Source organism: Mytilus trossulus, chromosome 2 (genome assembly GCF_036588685.1).
Source record: "Mytilus trossulus isolate FHL-02 chromosome 2, PNRI_Mtr1.1.1.hap1, whole genome shotgun sequence".
Lineage (NCBI taxonomy): Eukaryota > Metazoa > Mollusca > Bivalvia > Mytilida > Mytilidae > Mytilus > Mytilus trossulus.
This window is the reverse complement of record NC_086374.1, coordinates 3,831,961-3,854,688: the sequence shown is the minus strand read 5'-3', so window position 1 is coordinate 3,854,688 and position 22,728 is coordinate 3,831,961. Positions and strand designations below refer to the sequence as shown.

At 33.1% G+C, this 22,728-nt stretch overlaps 1 protein-coding gene across 2 annotated transcripts in view; it reads left to right on the top strand.

Moving 5' to 3' along the window:
• Positions 1-15: 15 nt before the first annotated feature.
• Positions 16-22,728, top strand: part of LOC134706294 (sperm-associated antigen 1-like) — a 32,812-nt gene continuing 10,099 nt past the window's right edge. Inside the window, exons 1-12 of one of the 2 annotated variants that reach the window (XM_063565087.1) lie at positions 16-125; positions 3,155-3,305; positions 3,939-4,013; positions 4,480-4,564; positions 4,957-5,073; positions 5,560-5,633; positions 6,118-6,233; positions 7,137-7,195; positions 7,971-8,070; positions 16,040-16,117; positions 16,838-16,944; positions 21,584-22,361. In XM_063565087.1, the coding sequence (XP_063421157.1) occupies positions 3,166-3,305; positions 3,939-4,013; positions 4,480-4,564; positions 4,957-5,073; positions 5,560-5,633; positions 6,118-6,233; positions 7,137-7,195; positions 7,971-8,070; positions 16,040-16,117; positions 16,838-16,944; positions 21,584-22,361 (1,729 nt within the window). In that variant the 5' untranslated portion in view covers positions 16-125; positions 3,155-3,165. Of the gene's footprint in view, positions 155-3,154; positions 3,306-3,938; positions 4,014-4,479; positions 4,565-4,956; positions 5,074-5,559; positions 5,634-6,117; positions 6,234-7,136; positions 7,196-7,970; positions 8,071-16,039; positions 16,118-16,837; positions 16,945-21,583; positions 22,362-22,728 lie in introns of both variants that reach the window. The other variant, XM_063565089.1, reaches the window with a different exon arrangement.

The window sequence follows — 22,728 nt, the reverse complement described above, 5'->3', positions numbered from 1 at the left end:
CAAATATCAGTAAGATGTAATCGTAAATATTTTATAAGTTCGTTTGTTATGAATCATCTGATTCCGAAAGATATACTGAAAGGCTTCCTTAGCAGCTTAGAACTTGCTGGATACACTTCTAAAACGTTAGTGTCCTTTTAAAATTTACTTTCAGGTAAAAACATATAGACTCCCATACAAAAGAAATACCAACATTCTCTGTTAGAGTCTGAGATATCAAACTTAAAAAGAAATATGAGTTTCCTCTAGACTATAGAGATTGATTTTTTTGCTCTTTCACTCTTTAACTCAATAACTGTTTCAATGATTTCTAGACGTTTCTGTCATACAACCATTTGGTCCACAGTTAAATTCAGCCACAGTACCAGTTTGTCCAGACTTGTTGCTGTCACAGTACCAGTTTGGCTATGGTAGTTCAACCAGAGTCTATTCGGTCACACTGAATTTTGTGAACATATATATTTGCGTAAATACATCTTATCGCTAATCCCAGCTGCTTTAACTTTTGACGCATTCAACAATCATAGTTCCATTGTGACGTCAAATATTTTGTTTTATGACGTCAAAATTTTATGGGAACCTGTGTGATATCCAGTAATGGCGATAAATAGCGATAAGGTGTATACACCTTATCGAGGGTACAAGTCAAATCGGCACCTGGTTAAATCGGCACCCTTACCAAAATTCAAATCATCACCTGGTTAAATTGGCATCTAGTCAAATCGGCACATATTTAAAGTCCAATAATATTTGATATAATATACATGTATTAATAATTCTAAAAAATGTATAAATTTATGATCCAATTTGGGGGTTGGTTTTATGCTTTTCATCGTTAAAAAGCATCAAGTGAATAATTTGAAGTTTTCCCAACATTCTATGACTGATGTTTTGATAAGTTTTCTTTTCAATTAAGGTTCATGTGGACCCTATGGCTGTATTTTCACCTCAAAATTTTCTCTGAGTACAGGCAAGCCTGTGCATCTGGAAAAATTTTAAGGCATAGCATGCTGTAGATAAAATAGAATTCAAATGCATTGTATGATTTACAAAATTCATAATTTAACTGGTTTTTCCTGTATACTTTTTTTCTTCTGTGCAGAAGATGATAAAATAAACAAACAGTTGAGTTTACCCTGATATGGTCCACTCAGGTAACACAGTGCCGATTTAACTAGAATTCCTAACAGAGTGACGGTCATTGCAAAAGATTTTGACATTATAATACTAAAAATCAGACACGAAAATGGTTAAGGTGATTGTTGTTTGATGTCAAAAGTTCAAGTGGGTCACATTCTCAGGTCATGCAGGACAGATTTTCAAATTGCGATTAATTGTATCGTTTTGACAGAAGTTTCTTTTGAAGCCATTTCTAAGTTATTGTAATGTGTTTTATTTAGTTAAGTCTCCACTTGAATACTCTTTGCATTTTGTCAATAATATTTGGTTTATGGACATGATGGAGTTATTGTAAGGTGTAAATGACTGTCTGGCAAGTTTCATCTCATGACCTCATTTGGTGCTTCTTGGTTTAATGTTATTTTTTGGCAGTGTCTGTGCAACCCAGCATGAGGGGACAAGTAGTCTGACAAATTGGCTTTCATAGGCTTAAGCTGCCCCACTTCCAAAATGACCATGATGACATTGGATCTGCAATTAGACATGAAATATACGCATGAATTATCGTAATTGGTGAATAAATTGATTACTACTCAGAAGTTCTATATATAATTATATAGTTAGTGAACAGTTTTTTTTTCAGTTTATTACTTTTCTTAAAATGGAAGGGTGTGATATATTTATGTGAGGAAGACATTTAAAACTTACAAATTATTGGAACAATTTGTTCAAAACTACCTTTAAAAAACTATTACACTAGTTTAGACTCAGTTTTCCTGTTAGGCAGAACATTTAAACCACATTTGGCTTAATACAATTTATTTTTTAAATCTGATTTTCTGGGTTTTATTTTCATACACAAGTTTTCAAAAAGTTCTTTTTCCAAATTCTTTAAAATTTAATTTAGTTTCTAGAGAAAAATTTTGATATCACTCTTCTGTGCTGAGAAAGGAAATTATGTCAGATAGATCAAAGGTTTTTTTTAAATAGTGATAAAGTACATTCCTATTTAAAGGCATTGGCAGTGAAATATCACCAAGCATTTCTACTTCAAGGTATTGACAGTGGAATATCACCAAGCATTTATATTTTAAGATATTGACTGTGAAATATCACCAATCATTCAATTTTAAGGTATTGACAATGTAATATCACCAATCATTTATATTTTAAGGTATTGACATTGAAATATCACCAAGCATTTATATTTGAAGGTACATTGTATTGACTAATTTCATCAAGCATTTATATTTGAAGGTATTGTCATTGAAGTTAGTATCAACAAGCATTTATATTTGAAGGTATTGACAGTGGAAAATCACCAAGCATTTATATTTGAAGTTATCCGTCGTCCCACTGTCTATATCACTCTGTTCAGCTCTTAATATTATTCCGTATCATGTCTTTGTGACGTCAGATACATTGACCCGGCCTTAATAACTTTGACCCAGACATATCAGCGACGTCACAATGTTTGAACTGACGTTAATAACTTTGACCCGGACTTATCAAGTCATCTTTTGTGTGCTGGTGAAACAAAGAAAACACTTCTGAAGCGCGCAAATATAGCCCGATAAATCGATTATCAGATTATCTGTATATTGATATTGTAAAATATCAGCTGCTCGACATAATATGAAGGCTTTTTGATCTCGTTCGCTACGCTCACTCGACAAAAAACTTCATATTATGTCTCACAGCTGATATTTTACGATATCAACATGCAGATAACCCGATAATAGGTACGTATATTGTCAGTGAAATATCACCAAGCATTTACATTTGAAGGTATTGACAGTGAAAAATCACCAATCATTTCTATTTTCAGGTATTGACAGTGAAATATCACCAAGTATTTATATTTGAAGGTACATTGTATTGACAGTGAAATTTCACCAAACATTTATATTTGAAGGTATTGACAGTGAAATATCACCAATCATTTCTTTTTTATGGTATTTTCAGTGAAATATCACCAAGCATTTCTTTTTTATGGTATTGACAGTGAAATATCACCAAGCATTTCTATTTATAGATATTGGCAGCATGTCAACAGTGAGTGATAATGTGTTGTTCCAGTCAGAGACTACAAGGAAGTATGATATTCCTCTCACTCATCTAGATTATCCATACATAGAGAAATGTACAGACACCAAAGAACTCGAGAGAATACTTAGAATCCTTAGGTATTTCTTTAACTCATTTAGATTTTACCTTATTACGAAAAATTAAAAGATCATTAACCAGGATCATTTCAGACCTTGGGGTAAACACTGGTAAATTGTAATTGTAATCATTAATCAATTTTACAAGTAATCATTGTAAACTTATCAGCCTCAAATCAGATTACATATAATTAAATTTAATCAATATTGACAAAATGATGATTTTGACTCACAAAACAGGTCTTTCTTGTTTATTTTTTTGGAGAACTTGCCTGCCCCAAAAAATCAGAATTCAAAATGGTGGCTTTATTAGTTAAGGATTGGTAGAACGTAGAATCTAATCCTTTGAAATTTGAAAAGAAATTAGTACAACCTCTTCTTTGTCCTGAAAAAAACACCCAACATGGCAGCAAATGTTAACAATGTAAAATAAAAATTTTCTTTCATTTCTTGCTTGTAGTACAGCATAATTCACACCCTTTCTGACAATCTGAAATTGATAATAAAGAAAACCAGCAGAATATACGTGACCAAATTTAGTAGTATTAAAGTATGCAAATGAGTATATACAAGATTTTGATCAAACTACATTTTCCCGTTCCATATACATATGATATATACACCAAAATTTACTTTTTCATGTGTCTTCAACAGATCAGGTGATGAAGGATTTTATCCAGATTTAGAGACTTTTTGTGAAGAAAGGATTGAGAAACTAAATCCCAAGAGGTATACTTATATGGTTTAATAATAACACTCATTTTATTTTTTTTATTTTCTGTAATTTTTGTATTGAAAATTGTACAAATAGCAGGCTTTGAAATGATATTTCCTACATACCTTTGCCTTCACTAAGTAATTGCTGTTCATTAACTGTAAGTTTGCGTATATCATTCCTGGCTAATAATACATTTTGATTTAAATCTAATAATGTTTAACTTCTTTTCAGTGAGATGATAAATATTTCTAATAACATAAATTTTATTTTCTACGAAGTCAACTTTAACGTTAAGCTAAATTTCAGACTAATGGCTTTCAGAATATACCTGAACTTTAAATACAGATTTAATATTGTACAAACGTGTTTGAATTTACATCAAAACAATAACAGTAGCTATGCTAAAGAGTTAGAAACTGAGAATAATTAATAGTCTGCCACCATATCACATATAAACATTTTATTCTCTATCTTCAGTCGTGTATTGAGGAAAGAAGTGCCACTTGGCAGACCTGGAGATCTTGCAAAAGATGAATGGAATAAAATAGATACTGATTTGAAGGTATGGATGCTGTCTCATTAAAATATACCCCACATCTCCTTTTATTCATGTGTAAACAGGAAAACAATGGCATTCTAGACAAATTAACATCACTGCATTGCTTAGGTCTGATGAAAAGTAAAGAATTTCAAAGGAAAAGAACAAATATGTGTCACCTGGGATCCCTTCTGTCATTGTCATTCATGACATACTTGCGTATAAACAATTTTTACCTCATGTCTTATAAACTAGGATATTTAAAGTCAAATTGTCAATCTCCTTGAAAAAGCCTTTGCATGTCATGGATTGCATAATTATTAGATAAACATACACTAATTCATTTTACAGAAATTAATTTCCATGTAAAGTAATCATATTAAATTTGATTTTTCTAATAAAAATTTATCTTGCAGACGTGGGAGATGGATATGAAAACTACAGAATCCTCAAAGAAAAGATACACTGATAGTTTTGATGATCCAGAGTTACCTCCCATTAGATCAGGATTTATGAATGGCACAAGTAATCAGGTAACTTAAATATATTTATTTATTTCTGAATTGTAATCATTAAACATAAGGGAGTGACATTAATAGCTTGACAGGGATCCAGCGTGAAATGTCAAGGTGTCAATAAACAGCATTGTGCCAGTGAAGGGCATGGCTCAACAATTCTCACATGATTCTTATCTATTGATGAAGATCATACATTTCTTGACATCTAAGTGTCTTTTTGGGGTAAAACTAGTATTTTTTGGGTATCATTTGGTTAATATTTCAATGATGTGCACCTCAATACTCCTTTTATTTAATTTACTTTAATTTTTCATTACAATTGTTGATTTAAAGTGCTGCTTTTCATGAACAAAATAGTTAGACTACAATGTTTGAGAAAATTTGCTAGAGCAAGTATAGTCCTAACCAGGAGCAACACATGTTTACTTGCTGACTTGTGAGTGTCAAATCATGTAGATATTTGTCTAAACTTTATATTTGTGGTTTTTTTTTATAATTTAGAGTACCGGTAATGAGGCAGATGCAGGAAAGAAAAGTAAAAGAGTTACACCAAGAGATTATAAGGAATGGGACAAGTAAGTTTAATGAACATCATTTACATAAGACTTTTAAAGATAGCTTAGATATATAAAAAAAATATATATAAAGCAAATCTTTAGGATTTAAGATTTAATGGATAACTCATATACTTTTATATCTGATTGTAATCTTTAAAGTCATAACAGACACAGAGAGAAAAAAAAATTAACAATTATTTGATATGTTTGCACAAAAAATGATAAAATCGTGTACAGAAGACTAAGTTTATGATATATACATACATTGGTTCAGGAATTAGATAAACAGTATTTTTAACCAGTCACTTGTTTCATATGACTTTAAATTACATAGTCAGTGCTCCAATATTTGAATATCTGACAAAATCTTTAGTTTGGAGATTTTATTGTAGCCAGTTTTTCAGTTCCAGTGTAATCCCTTTATTTAATGTATTCACTTTGAGAAATTTATAGACACTAGAATAAATACAGAACTAACATATACAATTGCTTACTTTTATAGATTTGATATTGATAAAGAATTAGATGATGTAGACAAGAAGGATAAGAAGAAAGAAAAGAAACCTACCAAATCATCAACAGTTGTTCCACAAATTGATACTAACATTAATACTGCTGGTACAAACTATATATCTCAATACAGTTCAATTATCTGTATCTAAATTTCATAACAAATAAATTTCTTATGTCAAATGAAAAATTCTCGACTGATGGCATGACCAATTTGTAAACATTTTGTAAATGTAAAATGAGAAACAGGTGTTTAGAAAAAGTTTTAATTTGTAAGTCCTCATAGAATATTAAAAAACTAACGTTCAATTTAAAGAAGTGACTCTGACTTTTCTGAAAATGCTTGAAATACGATCTTTAGACAAAAGAAAATCAGCTTTATTTCAAAAGAAAATCAGCTTTATTTTTAGTACTGTTTTTTCTATGTCATCTTTTTAAATCATTTTCTCCTTGTATACACAAATAATGTAATCATTTGAATGATGGATATTCTATACATTCAATAGTCAATGCACTTTAAAACATTGAAATAATAGATATTTAAGATTAATGTTATAGATAGTTCTGTAATCAGTGGTTTTAAGTGTGATAAGAAATTAACATTTTATAAGGATGCTAAGTTTATCATAGCTTGCTCTATTTTGCACAAAAGTATACTATTTAGTTGATAAAAAATTAGAATCAAATTTAAAATATTTGTATCTGAAATTCATGGACATTGCCCAGCATCAAACCTAACAAAACTGAAACTTAAGTTCAGAGCATATAAAAAAGAAGATGTGGTATGATTGCCAATGAGACAACTATCCACAAAAGACCAAAATGACACAAACATTAACAACTACAGGTCACTGTACTGCCTTCAACAATGAGCAAAGCCCATACTGCATAGTCAGCTATAAAAGGCCCCGATAAGACAATGTAAAACAATTCAAACAAGAAAACTGACGGCCTTATTTATTAAAAAAAATAGCCTTGTTGGTACCTAATACTTTTCATTATTTTTTTTAGGAATGACAGATGAGGAAAAGATGATGAGAGCAGGAAAGGAAAAGGACAAAGGAAATGAAGTAAACTTTTTTTCTCAACTGTCATGTAGCAGAAGTATAAATATATCTATAAAATGTCTAGTTAGAAGTCACTGATCTTTCTTAGATAGATAGATAAATTTTGTATTTGCCCACAAATTATATATATAACAACACCAATATTAAAAAAGGAATAAGTTTCTCTGAATATTTTGGATAATAGATATCCTTAATCAGTATGGTAATGGTGATGTAAAATGAATCATATCAATTTGTTTTGATTTAATTAAAACTAACTTTAATGTTATTTAGGTTGAAAACTGAATCAAGCTTGTATTATTCAAATATTTCAATGTTGATACAAGTTAAGTATTTAAAACAGAGACAGCATAGATATTCATCCAACAAAAATAGTTTAGTGCAATTTGAGCTAGTACATTTCTAAAATTTCATAGGTGATGAAAGTTAAGTTATTATAACATAGATTGGGGAGGTATACATCGTTAATGAATAGCACTGTATGATTTGACCTGGTATAATTCAAAATTTTCAAATAGAGACTGCATATTCATATATCTAAAATATGTTTGAATTGAACTGGTATGATTCTAAAATTTCAAAGTTGGCAACGACAGCTATTTTGTTTTACTGTGAGGATATTACATTGATTTCTATTGATTTCCTTCATAGGATCAAATTAGATATTAAATAGTATAATGAATACTTTATCACATGTCATAAGCTTGCATGACTAATTGGAACACATTTTGATATACTGATTTGGTTTTTATTGTAAGTATGATTTTTTTTCATTCAGGCATTCAGAGCAGGAGACTACGAGGAGTCAATAGCATACTACACTCGTAGTATAAAACTACACTCAACAGCTGCTTCTTACAATAACAGGGCTATAGCACGTAAGTGTGTACAGTACTTCATTATAAACCTACACTTGTAGTATAAAACTACACTCAACAGCTGCCTCGTACAATAACAGGGCTATAGGACGTAAGTGTGTACAGTACTTCATTATAAACCTACACTTGTAGTATAAAACTACACTCAACAGCCGCCTCGTACAATAACAGGGCTATAGCCCGTAAGTGTGTACAATACTTCATTATAAACCTACACTTGTAGTATAAAACTTCAGTCAACAGCTGCCTCATACAATAACAGGGCTATAGCACGTAAGTGTGTACAGTACTTCATTATAAACCTACACTTGTAGTATAAAACTACACTCAACAGCTGCATCGTACAATAACAGGGCTATAGGACGTAAGTGTGTACAGTACTTCATTATAAACCTACACTCTTAGTATAAAACTACACTCAACAGCTGCCTCATACAATAACAGGGCTATAGCACGTAAGTGTACAGTACTTCATTATAAACCTACACTTGTAGTATAAAACTACACTCAACAGCTGCCTCGTACAATAACAGGGCTATAGCACGTAAGTGTGTACAGTACTTCATTATAAACCTACACTCATAGTATAAAACTACACTCAACACCTGCCTCATACAATAACAGGGCTATAGCACGTAAGTGTGTACAGTACTTCATTATAAACCTACACTCGTAGTATAAAACTACACTCAACAGCTGCCTCATACAATAACAGGGCTATAGCATGTAAGTGTGTACCGTACTTCATTATAAACCTACACTTGTAGTATAAAACTACACTCAACAGCTGCCTCGTACAATAACAGGGCTATAGGACGTAAGTGTGTACCGTACTTCATTATAAACCTACACTTGTAGTATAAAACTACACTCAACAGCTGCCTCGTACAATAACAGGGCTATAGGACGTAAGTGTGTACAGTACTTCATTATAAACCTACACTCGTAGTATAAAACTACACTCAACAGCTGCCTCATACAATAACAGGGCTATAGCATGTAAGTGTGTACCGTACTTCATTATAAACCTACACTTGTAGTATAAAACTACACTCAACAGCTGCCTCGTACAATAACAGGGCTATAGGACGTAAGTGTGTACAGTACTTCATTATAAACCTACACTTGTAGTATAAAACTACACTCAACAGCTGCCTCTTACAATAACAGGGCTATAGGACGTAAGTGTGTACAGTACTTCATTATAAACCTACACTTGTAGTATAAAACTACACTCAACAGCTGCCTCGTACAATAACAGGGCTATAGGACGTAAGTGTGTACAGTACTTCATTATAAACCTACACTCGTAGTATAAAACTACACTCAACACCTGCCTCATACAATAACAGGGCTATAACACGTAAGTGTGTACAATACTTCATTATAAACCTACACTCGTAGTATAAAACTACACTCAACAGCTGCCTCGTACAATAACAGGGCTATAGCACGTAAGTGTACAGTACTTCATTATAAACCTACACTCGTAGTATAAAACTACACTCAACACCTGCCTCATACAATAACAGGGCTATAGCATGTAAGTGTGTACCGTACTTCATTATAAACCTACACTTGTAGTATAAAACTACACTCAACAGCTGCCTCGTACAATAACAGGGCTATAGGACGTAAGTGTGTACAGTACTTCATTATAAACCTACACTCTTAGTATAAAACTACACTCAACAGCTGCCTCATACAATAACAGGGCTATAGCACGTAAGTGTACAGTACTTCATTATAAACCTACACTTGTAGTATAAAACTACACTCAACAGCTGCCTCGTACAATAACAGGGCTATAGCACGTAAGTGTGTACAGTATTTCATTATAAACCTACACTCGTAGTATAAAACTACACTCAACAGCTGCATCGTACAATAACAGGGCTATAGCACATAAGTGTGTACAATACTTCATTATAAACCTACACTCGTAGTATAAAACTACACTCAACAGCTGCCTCATACAATAACAGGGCTATAGCACGTAAGTGTGTACAGTACTTCATTATAAACCTACACTTGTAGTATAAAACTACACTCAACAGCTGCCTCGTACAATAACAGGGCTATAGCACCTAAGGGTGTACAGTACTTCATTATAAACCTACACTCGTAGTATAAAACTACACTCAACAGCTGCCTCGTACAATAACAGGGCTATAGCAGGTAAGTGTGTACAGTACTTCATTATAAACCTACTCTCGTAGTATAAAACTACACTCAACAGCTGCCTCATACAATAACAGGGCTATAGCACGTAAGTGTGTACAGTACTTCATTATAAACCTACTCTCGTAGTATAAAACTACACTTAGCAGCTGCCTCATACAAAAACAGGGCTATAGCATGTAAGTGTGTACAGTACTTCATTATAAACCTACACTCGTAGTATAAAACTACACTCAACAGCTGCCTCATACAATAACAGGGCTATAGCATGTAAGTGTGTACAGTTCTTCATTATAAACCTACACTTGTAGTATAAAACTTCAGTCAACACCTGCCTCATACAATAACAGGGCTATAGCACGTAAGTGTGTACAGTACTTCATTATAAACCTACACTTGTAGTATAAAACTTCAGTCAACAGCTGCCTCATACAATAACAGGGCTATAGCACGTAAGTGTACAGTACTTCATTATAAACCTACACCCGTAGTATAAAACTTCAGTCAACAGCTGCTTCATACAATAACAGGGCTATAGCATGTAAGTGTGTACAGTACTTCATTATAAACCTACACTCATAGTAAAGAACTACACTCAACACCTGCCTCATACAATAACAGGGCTATAGCACGTAAGTGTGTACAATACTTCATTATAAACCTACACTTGTAGTATAAAACTACACTCAACAGGTGCCTCATACAATAACAGGGCTATAGGACGTAAGTGTGTACAGTACTTCATTATAAACCTACACTCGTAATATAAAACTACACTCAACAGCTGCCTCATACAATAACATGGCTATAACACGTAAGTGTGTACAATACTTCATTATAAACCTACACTCATAGTATAAAACTATACCAACAGCTGCCTCATACAATACCAGGGCTATAACACGTAAGTGTGTACAATACTTCATTATAAACCTACACTCGTAGTATAGAACTACACTCAACACCTGCCTCATACAATAACAGGGCTATAGCACGTAAGTGTGTACAATACTTCATTATAAACCTACACTTGTAGTATAAAACTACACTCAACAGGTGCCTCATACAATAACAGGGCTATAGGACGTAAGTGTGTACAGTACTTCATTATAAACCTACACTCGTAATATAAAACTACACTCAACAGCTGCCTCATACAATAACATGGCTATAACACGTAAGTGTGTACAATACTTCATTATAAACCTACACTCATAGTATAAAACTATACCAACAGCTGCCTCATACAATACCAGGGCTATAACACGTAAGTGTGTACAATACTTCATTATAAACCTACACTCGTAGTATAAAACTACACTCAACAGCTGCTTCATACAATAACATGGCTATAGCACGTAAGTGTGTACAGTACTTCATTATAAACCTACACTTGTAGTATAAAACTACACTCAACAGCTGCCTCATACAATAACAGGGCTATAGCATGTAAGTGTGAACAGTACTTCATTATAAACCTACACTCGTAGTATAAAACTACACTCAACAGCTGCCTCGTACAATAACAGGGCTATAGCCCGTAAGTGTGTACAATACTTCATTATAAACCTACACTTGTAGTATAAAACTTCAGTCAACAGCTGACTCATACAATAACAGGACTATAGCACGTAAGTGTGTACAGTACTTCATTATAAACCTACACTCGTAGTATAAAACTACACTCAACAGCTGCCTCGTACAATAACAGGGCTATAGCACGTAAGGGTGTACAGTACTTCATTATAAACCTACACTCGTAGTATAAAACTACACTCAACAGCTGCCTCTTACAATAACAGGGCTATAGCACGTAAGTGTGTACAGTACTTCATTATAAACCTACACTCGTAGTATAAAACTACACTCAACAGCTGACTCATACAATAACAGGGCTATAGCACGTAAGTGTGTACAGTACTTCATTATAAACCTACACTCGTAGTATAAAACTTCAGTCAACAGCTGACTCATACAATAACAGGGCTATAGCACGTAAGTGTGTACAGTACTTCATTATAAACCTACACTCGTAGTATAAAACTACACTCAACAGCTGCCTCGTACAATAACAGGGCTATAGCATGTAAGTGTGTACAATACTTCATTATAAACCTACACTCGTAGTATAAAACTACACTCAACAGCCGCCTCGTACAATAACAGGGCTATAGCCCGTAAGTGTGTACAATACTTCATTATAAACCTACACTTGTAGTATAAAACTTCAGTCAACAGCTGACTCATACAATAACAGGGCTATAGCACATAAGTGTGTACAGTACTTCATTATAAACCTACACTCGTAGTATAAAACTACACTCAACAGCTGCCTCGTACAATAACAGGGCTATAGCACGTAAGGGTGTACAGTACTTCATTATAAACCTACACTCATAGTATAAAACTACACGCAACAGCTGCCTCATACAATAACAGGGCTATAGCACGTAAGTGTGTACAATACTTCATTATAAACCTACACTCGTGGTATAAAACTACACTCAACAGCTGCCTCATACAATAACAGGGCTATAGCATGTAAGTGTGTACAGTACTTCATTATAAACCTACACTCGTAGTATAAAACTACACTCAACAGCTGCCTCATACAATAACAGGGCTATAGCACGTAAGTGTGTACAGTACTTCATTATAAACCTACACTCGTAGTATAAAACTACACTCAACAGCTGCCTCATACAATAACAGGGCTATAGCATGTAAGTGTCTACAATACTTCATTATAAACCTACACTCGTAGTATAAAACTACACTCAACAGCTGCCTCATACAATAACAGGGCTATAGCACGTAAGTGTGTACAGTACTTCATTATAAACCTACACTCGTAGTATAAAACTACACTCAACAGCTGCCTCATACAATAACAGGGCTATAGCATGTAAGTGTCTACAATACTTCATTATAAACCTACACTCGTAGTATAAAACTACACTCAACAGCTGCCTCGTACAATAACAGGGCTATAGTACATAAGTGTGTACAATATTTCATTATAAACCTACACTCGTAGTATAAAACTACACTCAACACCTGCCTCATACAATAACAGGGCTATAGCACGTAAGTGTGTACAATACTTCATTCTAAACCTACACTCGTAGTATAAAACTACACTCAACAGCTGTCTCATACAATAACAGGGCTATAGCACGTAAGTGTACAGTACTTCATTATAAACCTACACCCGTAGTATAAAACTACACTCAACAGCTGCCTCATACAATAACAGGGCTATAGCACGTAAGTGTGTACAGTACTTCATTATAAACCTACACTCGTAGTATAAAACTACACTCAACAGCTGCCTCGTACAATAACAGGGCTATAGCAAGTAAGTGTGTACAGTACTTCATTATAAACCTACACTTGTAGTATAGAACTACACTCAACAAGCTTCCTCATACAATAACAGGGCCATAGCACGTAAGTGTGTACAGTACTTCATTATAAACCTACACTCATAGTATAGAACTACACTCAACACCTGCCTCATACAATAACAGGGCTATAGCACATAAGTGTGTACAGTACTTCATTATAAACCTACTCTTGTAGTATAAAACTACACTCAACAGCTGCCTCGTACAATAACAGGGCTATAGCACGTAAGTGTGTACAGTACTTCATTATAAACCTACACTCGTAGTATAAAACTACACTCAACAGCTGCCTCATACAATAACAGGGCTATAGCACGTAAGTGTGTACAATACTTCATTATAAACCAACACTCTTAGTATAAAACTACACTCAACACCTGCCTCATACAATAACAGGGCTATAGCACGTAAGTGTCTACAATACTTCATTATAAACCTACACTCGTGGTATAAAACTACACTCAACAGCTGCCTCATACAATAACAGGGCTATAGCAAGTAAGTGTGTACAATACTTCATTATAAACCTACACTCTTAGTATAAAACTACACTCAACAGCTGCCTCATACAATAACAGGGCTATAGCACGTAAATGTGTACAGTACTTCATTATAAACCTACACTCGTAGTATAAAACTACACTCAACAGTTGCCTCCTACAATAACAGGGCTATAGCACGTAAGTGTGTACAGTACTTCATTATAAACCTACACTCATAGTATAAAACTACACTCAACAGCTGCTTCTTACAATAACAGGGCTATAGCACATAAGTGTGTACAATACTTCATTATAAACCTACACTCGTAGTATAAAACTACACTCAACAGCTGCCTCATACAATAACAGGGCTATAGCACGTAAGTGTGTACATTACTTCATTATAAACCTACACTCGTAGTATAAAACTACACTCAACAGCTGCCTCATACAATAACAGGGCTATAGCAAGTAAGTGTGTACAGTACTCCATTATAAACCTACACTCGTGGTATAAAACTACACTCAACAGCTGCCTCATACAATAACAGGGCTATAGCAAGTAAGTGTGTACAGTACTTCATTATAAATCTACACTCATAAATATATAAAAATATCTCATAAACATGTCAAACCCCGTTGTAATTTTGTGCCTGTCCCAAGTCAGGAGCCTCTGGTCTTTGTAATTCTTGTATGATTTTTAATTTTAGTTTTTTGTGTATATTTCGGAGTTGAGTATGACGTCCATTATCACTGTATTAGTATGCATTTTTTAGGGGCCAGCTGAAGGAAACCTACGGGTGCGGGAATTCTTGCTTCATTGAAGACCCATTAGTGGCCTTCGGCTGTTTGCTCTATGGTCGGGTGGTTGTCGCTTTGACACATTCACCATTTCCTTTCTCAAATTTACTTGTACAAATGTAGTATAAAACTGCCCTCAACAGCTGCCTCATACAATAATAGGTCTATAGCATTTAACTGTGTAAGGTACTCCATTAGGAACCTACACTAGTTTACTCAAGGATGCAATTTTCATTCAGTTAAGATTTTATGTCCAGATATTTTTAAATGACATTAAAAGTGTTTTGACCTCTAATGTAGAAACCATTTGTTTTGGATTATATTTGAAAGAAGTTATACAAAACAACATTTATGGCAAGACAAAATTACAGCATTTCATACAGAACTTTCTGATTTGAATTTTTGTTGGAGTTCAGTATTTTTGTTATTTTACTTTTTAAATTGCAGAAGGGAAATAACTCATGTAAATTTTATTTATTTTTGCCTTTTGAACTATTTTTTTGTTAATCATCTCAAATAATCTATGTACTAAAACACTGTTGGTCAAAGTCTTAATATCTCTGAATGAAATTTACTGGTATGCTTTTTCAGAAGTCATTTATTTTGAAATCTTGTAGATTTTATATACCATATTGATAAAGAAGTTTGTCATTTACAAATAAATTTTCATTCTTATGGCAGTCTTAAAGTGTTGGGAAAATTGTTGGTAGTGTAATTATGAATGTGTTAACATTCATTTAAAATTTTGACAGCCTTATCTAGGCTTACATTGAATGATGAAAAAAGGAGGATATACGATTACTGAATGTTCTTTCATAGTAGTATTAAATGTGATTAGATAAAGTCTTACAATTTTATAAATAAGAATATAAATTCAAAGAAAATTTTCAACTTAGACTAAAGTTGTAGTTATTATATTTGTTAGCTTATCCATACCAATCCCTTCTGAGATAATTGATAAAGTTTGACCTACACATAATTAAACATAATTATATTTTGTAAATTGTATACATTTTCTCTTAAAGGCTCTTTAGTTGTTGAAAAGGTAGACATGTTATTTCCAATGACTATAATTTCTTATCTTGACTTCTTATTTAGATTTGAAAATATCAGGGTGGACAAATGCAGCAGAGGACTGTAATCGTGTCCTAGATTTGGAACCAGATAATATCAAAGGTAGGTAACTCCTTTAGTCGTTGATTCAAGTTCAATTCTACTAAGAGTAAAAAGTAAATGTTGTTGGGTCTTGAGTGTTTTTCCTTCATGATGTACAAAAAATAAATCAATGAGACAAGTTTATGTCTTCCACATTCCACAAGGGTGTAAAGCATGTGGTAATGTATGAAGATTTTTGGGATCTGTCGGACACCTACTTTCTGTTTTCCAATACCTTAATTATGAGTGTTGGTTTGAAAGCATATATGATTGTTCATCCTTGTTTCTCCTGAATCCATCTTTATGATTGTATTTAGTTTCACCTTTTAGCATATTTTTAACTGAAATCCCACTAGTTTGATTCAATTTTTGAAAATTGAGATAAATGCCGGGTTTACTGTTTGGATGTATGTACATACAGCTCACTGTTCAACTTGTTTTATTGTTATGCATTTTGGGGGTTCACACAGAAACATAAAAGATATTTGTATTATCGTTACAAAAGGTTAGGGAAATGAATTTGTAAGCTCTGCTCACTGTTTTGTTTTCTTATTTTAATTAATGGATTAAAGATTTGACATATAGCTCTTCAACGATTTTCGGTACTTATAGATCTTCGGATTTCAAATGTTTGGCTTTGAGCGTTCCTGATGAAGGTAAATCCAGAAAAGCGCTTCGGACGCAATAAATTATAAAACGTGTTGTTTTCCATTTTTTAAATAATGTTTGTATTTATTTCAGCTCTTCTAAGACGAGGAACCGCCTACAAAGGAATCAAAGAGTTCAGTAAATCTTTACAAGATTATAAACAAGTTTTACAATTAGAACCCGAGAATAAAAGAGCCCAGGTAATTGGAGTTTAGTAAATCTTTACAAGATTATAAACAAGTTTTACAAGTAGAACTAGAGAATAAAAGATCCCAGGTAATTGGAATAGAACATAAATCAGGGGTTAAAATTAACTTAAAAAGGCCAGTAGTCAGCTGGGCTACTAGACTTGAAAATAAGTAAGCCCAGACCAAAAGTCAGTAGCCCACATAATTTTACTATCACTGGTGAAGCCTGCGAAGCAGGCTGAACTTCCATGGGGGGTTGGGGGTATGCCCCTCCCCCAAGAAAATTTTGAAATTTTAGACTCAAAATCCTGCATTCTGAGCATACCTGGAGTTGATTTAGATGTCTGAGAAAATGTTTTTTTTTTCTTATTTTTGTTGTTGACTTCAATCAAGTTTCATTTAAAAAAAAATCATTTGCAAAATGAGAATCTTCATGCCCTGTACATATCTTTTTTAAAAAGACAACTAAAGAATTCTCTGTTCTGGAATACATATAGATGATAGATGAAATATTTATTTCTATAATAATCTAATTAATTAAATACCTTGGTCGATTCATTTTGCGTATTAAACTACGTACATTTGTAAACAAATGACCCCCCTTTTTTCTCATGACTTTTTCACATATTTCAAAAGCGTTGTCATGAATTTGATATCTTCTCTGATGTTCTTTTTTTTGTTGTTACCTGATCAGTTAGTAAGGAACTTGAATTATTTTAACAATAAATGTTATTTATTGTGATGAACAATATTCTACTTTCGATTTTTACCTTCATTCTCTGTACACCATGTGGGCTTTGAAAAGGTAACTACAAAAGGTACCGTTTTCCAGATTCCTAACAACATTCTATATCAAACTTTCTTTTATTTGACTGATATTACTTTATGGACCAGTGATCATATTGTTGGCTTTTTTCAAAACTACCTCTACCCTTTTTTATCATGTTTATTGGGAAAATATGCGTCATGTTCATCAAATTGGGAAATTTAGAATAAACCATGAATTTGACTAAAACTTCAGTTTACAAACCCTGCTTTGAAATAAGACCCCTTTTGTCAGTGATGACACATAATAAGACCCTCAAATCTACACAAATAGTAATTTAAGGCATAAAAAATGTATAAATGAGTGTTTTTCAGTTTGAGTTCATGCAAAATTACTACTGAAAAACTGCTCTGTTTGGGAATAAGTTTAAGCCATTTTTTTTCAAATTAGGATTCTTCTCCAGGGGAAAAAAACTTTATTCTCTATTAATTTAAGGCAAACAATATCACTGTGGACATGCTATTGTCATCTTCCCTGATTTTCTTTGCTTTCTTGAAGCCAAAACCATGATTGCTTCGTATTGTTAATAACCATCGGAACACCTCTCTTGTTATCCTTGCACACATAGGATACATTCCGACTTTAAATAGACGACCAATCAGTGACCTGAATTAACGTGAAATATATTTAGTCAAAGGTAAACACTGATTTGACATCCCCTTTTATCTCAACCTCGACTTTGATGCAATACATTTTAAAAAGATTTTTCTTCTTAAATTTAAATTTTTGTCCGTGAAGTAGCCAGTACTTGGAGTCATGTAAATGGCGGATTTCAGTCATTCAAGTACTTGTTTACAATTTGCCACCTGGGCTACTACAACTGAGTAAAAAGATCGCCCAGGGCCAATTTCTGGTCGCCATTGGGGACTGGGCGACCGTTAATTTTTTTCCCTGTAAGTATATAAATGTCAATACTTAATATTTTTAGAAGGAAACACATTGCATTTTACAACTAATTTTGGGAAGATAACATGTTTTTTGCATAATCTTAATAAGATACATATTCTTTTGATATATATAGCACAAAGCTTGAACCATGTTATGCTATTAGGACAATTTTTTAGTTCCGTTAACGATCTACCTCCTGTTTGATGAAGATTTGAAATGTCATGCACATAAATGAACTTTCATGACATATTTCTCAGCAACTGTTTTCCATAGCTTTATCAGTTATGTCATACCATGTGCAAAATATTCTTCAATGATGTACTGCCTGTTTGCTGTACATCTCATAGATTTCAATCCTCTTAATGATAGTCTTCACAACTTTCTGAAGGCTTTTCCTCTTTTTTTCTTCCTAAAATTTGATTGATTCCAGAATTTTCATACTATTCAAGACAGTCAACAACATTGAAGAAGGTTTTAATAAGTGAGCAATGTCTTACAGAACTTTTTGTTTTTCGTACAATTATACACTTTCGGGTCGATCTGGCCCCACGTCAATCCAGCCCAAGTCGATCTGTCCCACATCGATCCGGCCCAAGTCGATCTGTCCCACATCGATCCGGCCCAAGTCGATCTGTCCCACGTCGATCCGGCCCAAGTCGATCTGTTCCACGTCGATCCGGCCCCATGTCGATCCAGCCCATATGTAAAGTCGATCCGGCCCCAATAAAAAATATATTTATAGGGAACAGAAATAAAGATATATTAATGATGTAATTCATAAATGTATATGATTTTTATTATAATGTAATAGGTGTACGGTTAAAAAAAAATTCTTCAGATGAGTATAAAACAACAACTAGATTGATTATGTTTTTACTACAAGTTTTCAAGATTATCAAGTATAATTATAACTAGAACACACCCGCGAAATTGCGGGCTTCCAGAGTGTAGTTTAAAGTATGTAAAGTGTTGTTGGAAGAATTTTGTAAAATATTGAATGACTGGAGAATTTCAGCAAAAGTATGACTGGAGAATTTCAGTAAAAGTATCATAAGTCATAGGTAAATGCTTTTTTTTTTATCCCTCCACCTTTATTTCCAATATTCCCATTTTTTGGTTTTCTATCAATTTCAATATGAACATACATTTAGTGTGTTATGAACATTCAAGTAAGGAGCCTCAGCTGTAATTCAGTGGTTGTTGTTTGTTTATGTGTTACATATTTGTTTTTCGTGCATTTTTTTGTACATAAATAAGGCCGCTAGTTTTCTGGTTTGAATTGTTTGACATTGTCAGTTCAGGGCCTTTTAAAGCTGAGTATGTGGTATGGGCTTTGCTCGTCGTTGAAGGTCGTACAGTAACCTATAGTTGTAAATATCTGTGTCATATTGGTCTCTTGTGGAGAGTTGTTTCAACATGGCAATCATACCACATCTTCTTTTTTTTTTGTAATCAATGAATTTTGTAAAAGATTTAATGACTGGAGAATTTCAGAAAAGGTATCAAAGGTTCACATGAATATTTTTAGCACTTATCTGTATATTATGAACGGATCGACTTGGGCCGGATCGACTTGGGGCCGGATTGACTTGGGGCCGGAACGACCGGATTTCCCAATTATACACAAATAAATGAGAAAAAAAATTATACAAATTTTGCGGTGGTTTTTTTTTACAATGTTGTCAGTGGTGTCATCATCGTTGCTGTCATCTGAAGACATTGGTTTCAAACATTAACTTGAGTAATAGTGTATGGATCTCTTTAAAGTTGTACCACAAAGTTTCGTAACAAAAAAGGAAGGGTTTTGGGATTGATTTTGGGGAATAGGGTTAACTGTTTAAGAAAAAGAGGTCAAAATCATTAATTTCTTATACCTTATTGAGTCTTCGCGATCCTACATTCAATCGATGGCATCGTCCACAAATATTCACTCTGTGATTAAAGTTTTTAAAATTTTAATAACTTTCTTAATCTATCCTGGGTTTGTACCAAACTTGGACAAAAGCTTGCTTATGATCATAAGATAGTATCCAGAAGTAAATTTTGTAAAAAAAATAATCCATTTTTCCCGTATTTTACTTATAAATGGACTTAGAATTTCTGCCAGGAAATAACACATTTACTTTGTGGTTAAATTTAAAAAAAAATTAATACCCTTCTTATACTATTTTAAATCTGTACCAAACTTGGACAAAAGCTAGTATCTAGAAGGAAATTTTGTTAATATTTTGTACCTGTTTATCTGTATTTTACTTATAAATAGACTTAGTTTATCTTCCAGTTAACATAACATACAGTCTGCAGTTAAAGTATTTAAAACATTTATTTGATTCATAAACTATCCTGGATTTTTTCCAAACTTGAACAGAAGCTTTTTACAATCAAAAGATAGTATCAAGAGGAATATTTTTATTGATTTTTTCCCACATTTTTGTTGAGCCTGCGATTAACAGCAAAAATAGTTGAGACACTCGGTTCTGCAGTACCCTTACAAATTTTTCTTGACCAATTTCAATGGGGTTTAATTCAAAGCCTTGAATACTTGTTTTTTTTCATATGCTGAATCTAATGGTATTTTTGTATATAAGATTTTGGGCCCTGTTTATAAATTGGTCAATGTTGAGGTCCAAAATTTTACTTTGTTTGAATTCATTGAAAATTAAATTATCTTTATTCTTTTATATGGTGAATGTAAAATGTATTTTATTTTAAAGCCAGTTTGCATCTGAATTGATAACATCATTTATAAGGTTTTCTTGGTATTTCAGCTTCATATTATTGGAGATCTTGCCAATGCAATGTATGAGAGTAAAAATCTGCTACTGCCACTGTATCATATGCCCTTATTCCAATATCAGCTTTCCTAAAATAAAATACAGAAATTATCAATTAGAAGTATCATTTTATTTAGATAACAATCATTTGCTTTTGTGACAGGATCTTATTGAAGATTTAGCTATTGAAGAAGAGAAACATAAGGAAGAAAAGAGGAAACGAAAGGAACAGGGAAGAAGAATGGTGATAGAAGAAGTTGATGAAGAATCTGATGATGAAATTGTTGTTGATAAGAAACCAAAAGAGGGCCAAAAAATTGTAAATGGTCATTTTGATGGTGGTCAAAAGCCAAAAACAACAGAAATTATAAAAGAAAAGTCAGACAATATGAAATTAGTAGACAGTGAAAAAAGCATCAAAAGTGAAAGTAAGCAAGATGTTAGCAAACATGGTAAAGGTGTTGAAAATGGACACAACAAGAGTAAAGAAAGTGCATCTGTTAAAAATAATGATAAAAATATTTGGAAAGAAGAAGATATTGTAGAAACTTCAGCTGTGTCTGAAACAAATAAAAGTCAAAATGAAAGTAGACTTCCTAAAAATACCAGACAAGGAAGTAATACTCAAACTGAAAATAAAGTGGATTTTCCCCTAACACAGACAGAAAGCACAGCTGATAGCAGTGAAAGTAAATCAGAAATGGGAGAGACTAAGGAAAAGGAAAAAGAATCCAGTAACAGTGGGAAAAATAGGAATTCAGAAACTGTTAAAACAGAAGAAACTAATGGACACGTAATTACAGAAAGACCTAAATTTGTACAAGGACCTTTATCCAAAGGTGTGGCAGAATTGAGGGAGTCAGGAAATACATTTTTCCGTGCAGGTCAATATGGTGATGCTATTCTTAAATACAATGTGGCCATTCAAAAAATGGAAAAAGGTAAGAACTGTGACCTTACAGATTTAAACATTTGTAATGGTTACTGCCCTTGGACTGATATTATGAAAACTAAACTAGCAATCATACTAAATTTATGTTTCTGTGAAGTCTCTTTATAGAACTGTTTAATATGTTCCAGGCATATTGAGATGCAACAATCATATGTTTCTAACTTCCAAGGTTTTGGGATATTTTAGTATTTGAAGAAAAAGATGGCAACATTTTTTTTTACCTTACATGGTTTTAAATGTCATCCAGTTTAAATGGCTTTAAGCAAGGAAGTTAAAGAATCTGTTCATTTGATACAGTTATGACTCAGCAAATCTGTTATTAAATGTGCATATAGCAGGGGTTTTCAGATATTTGT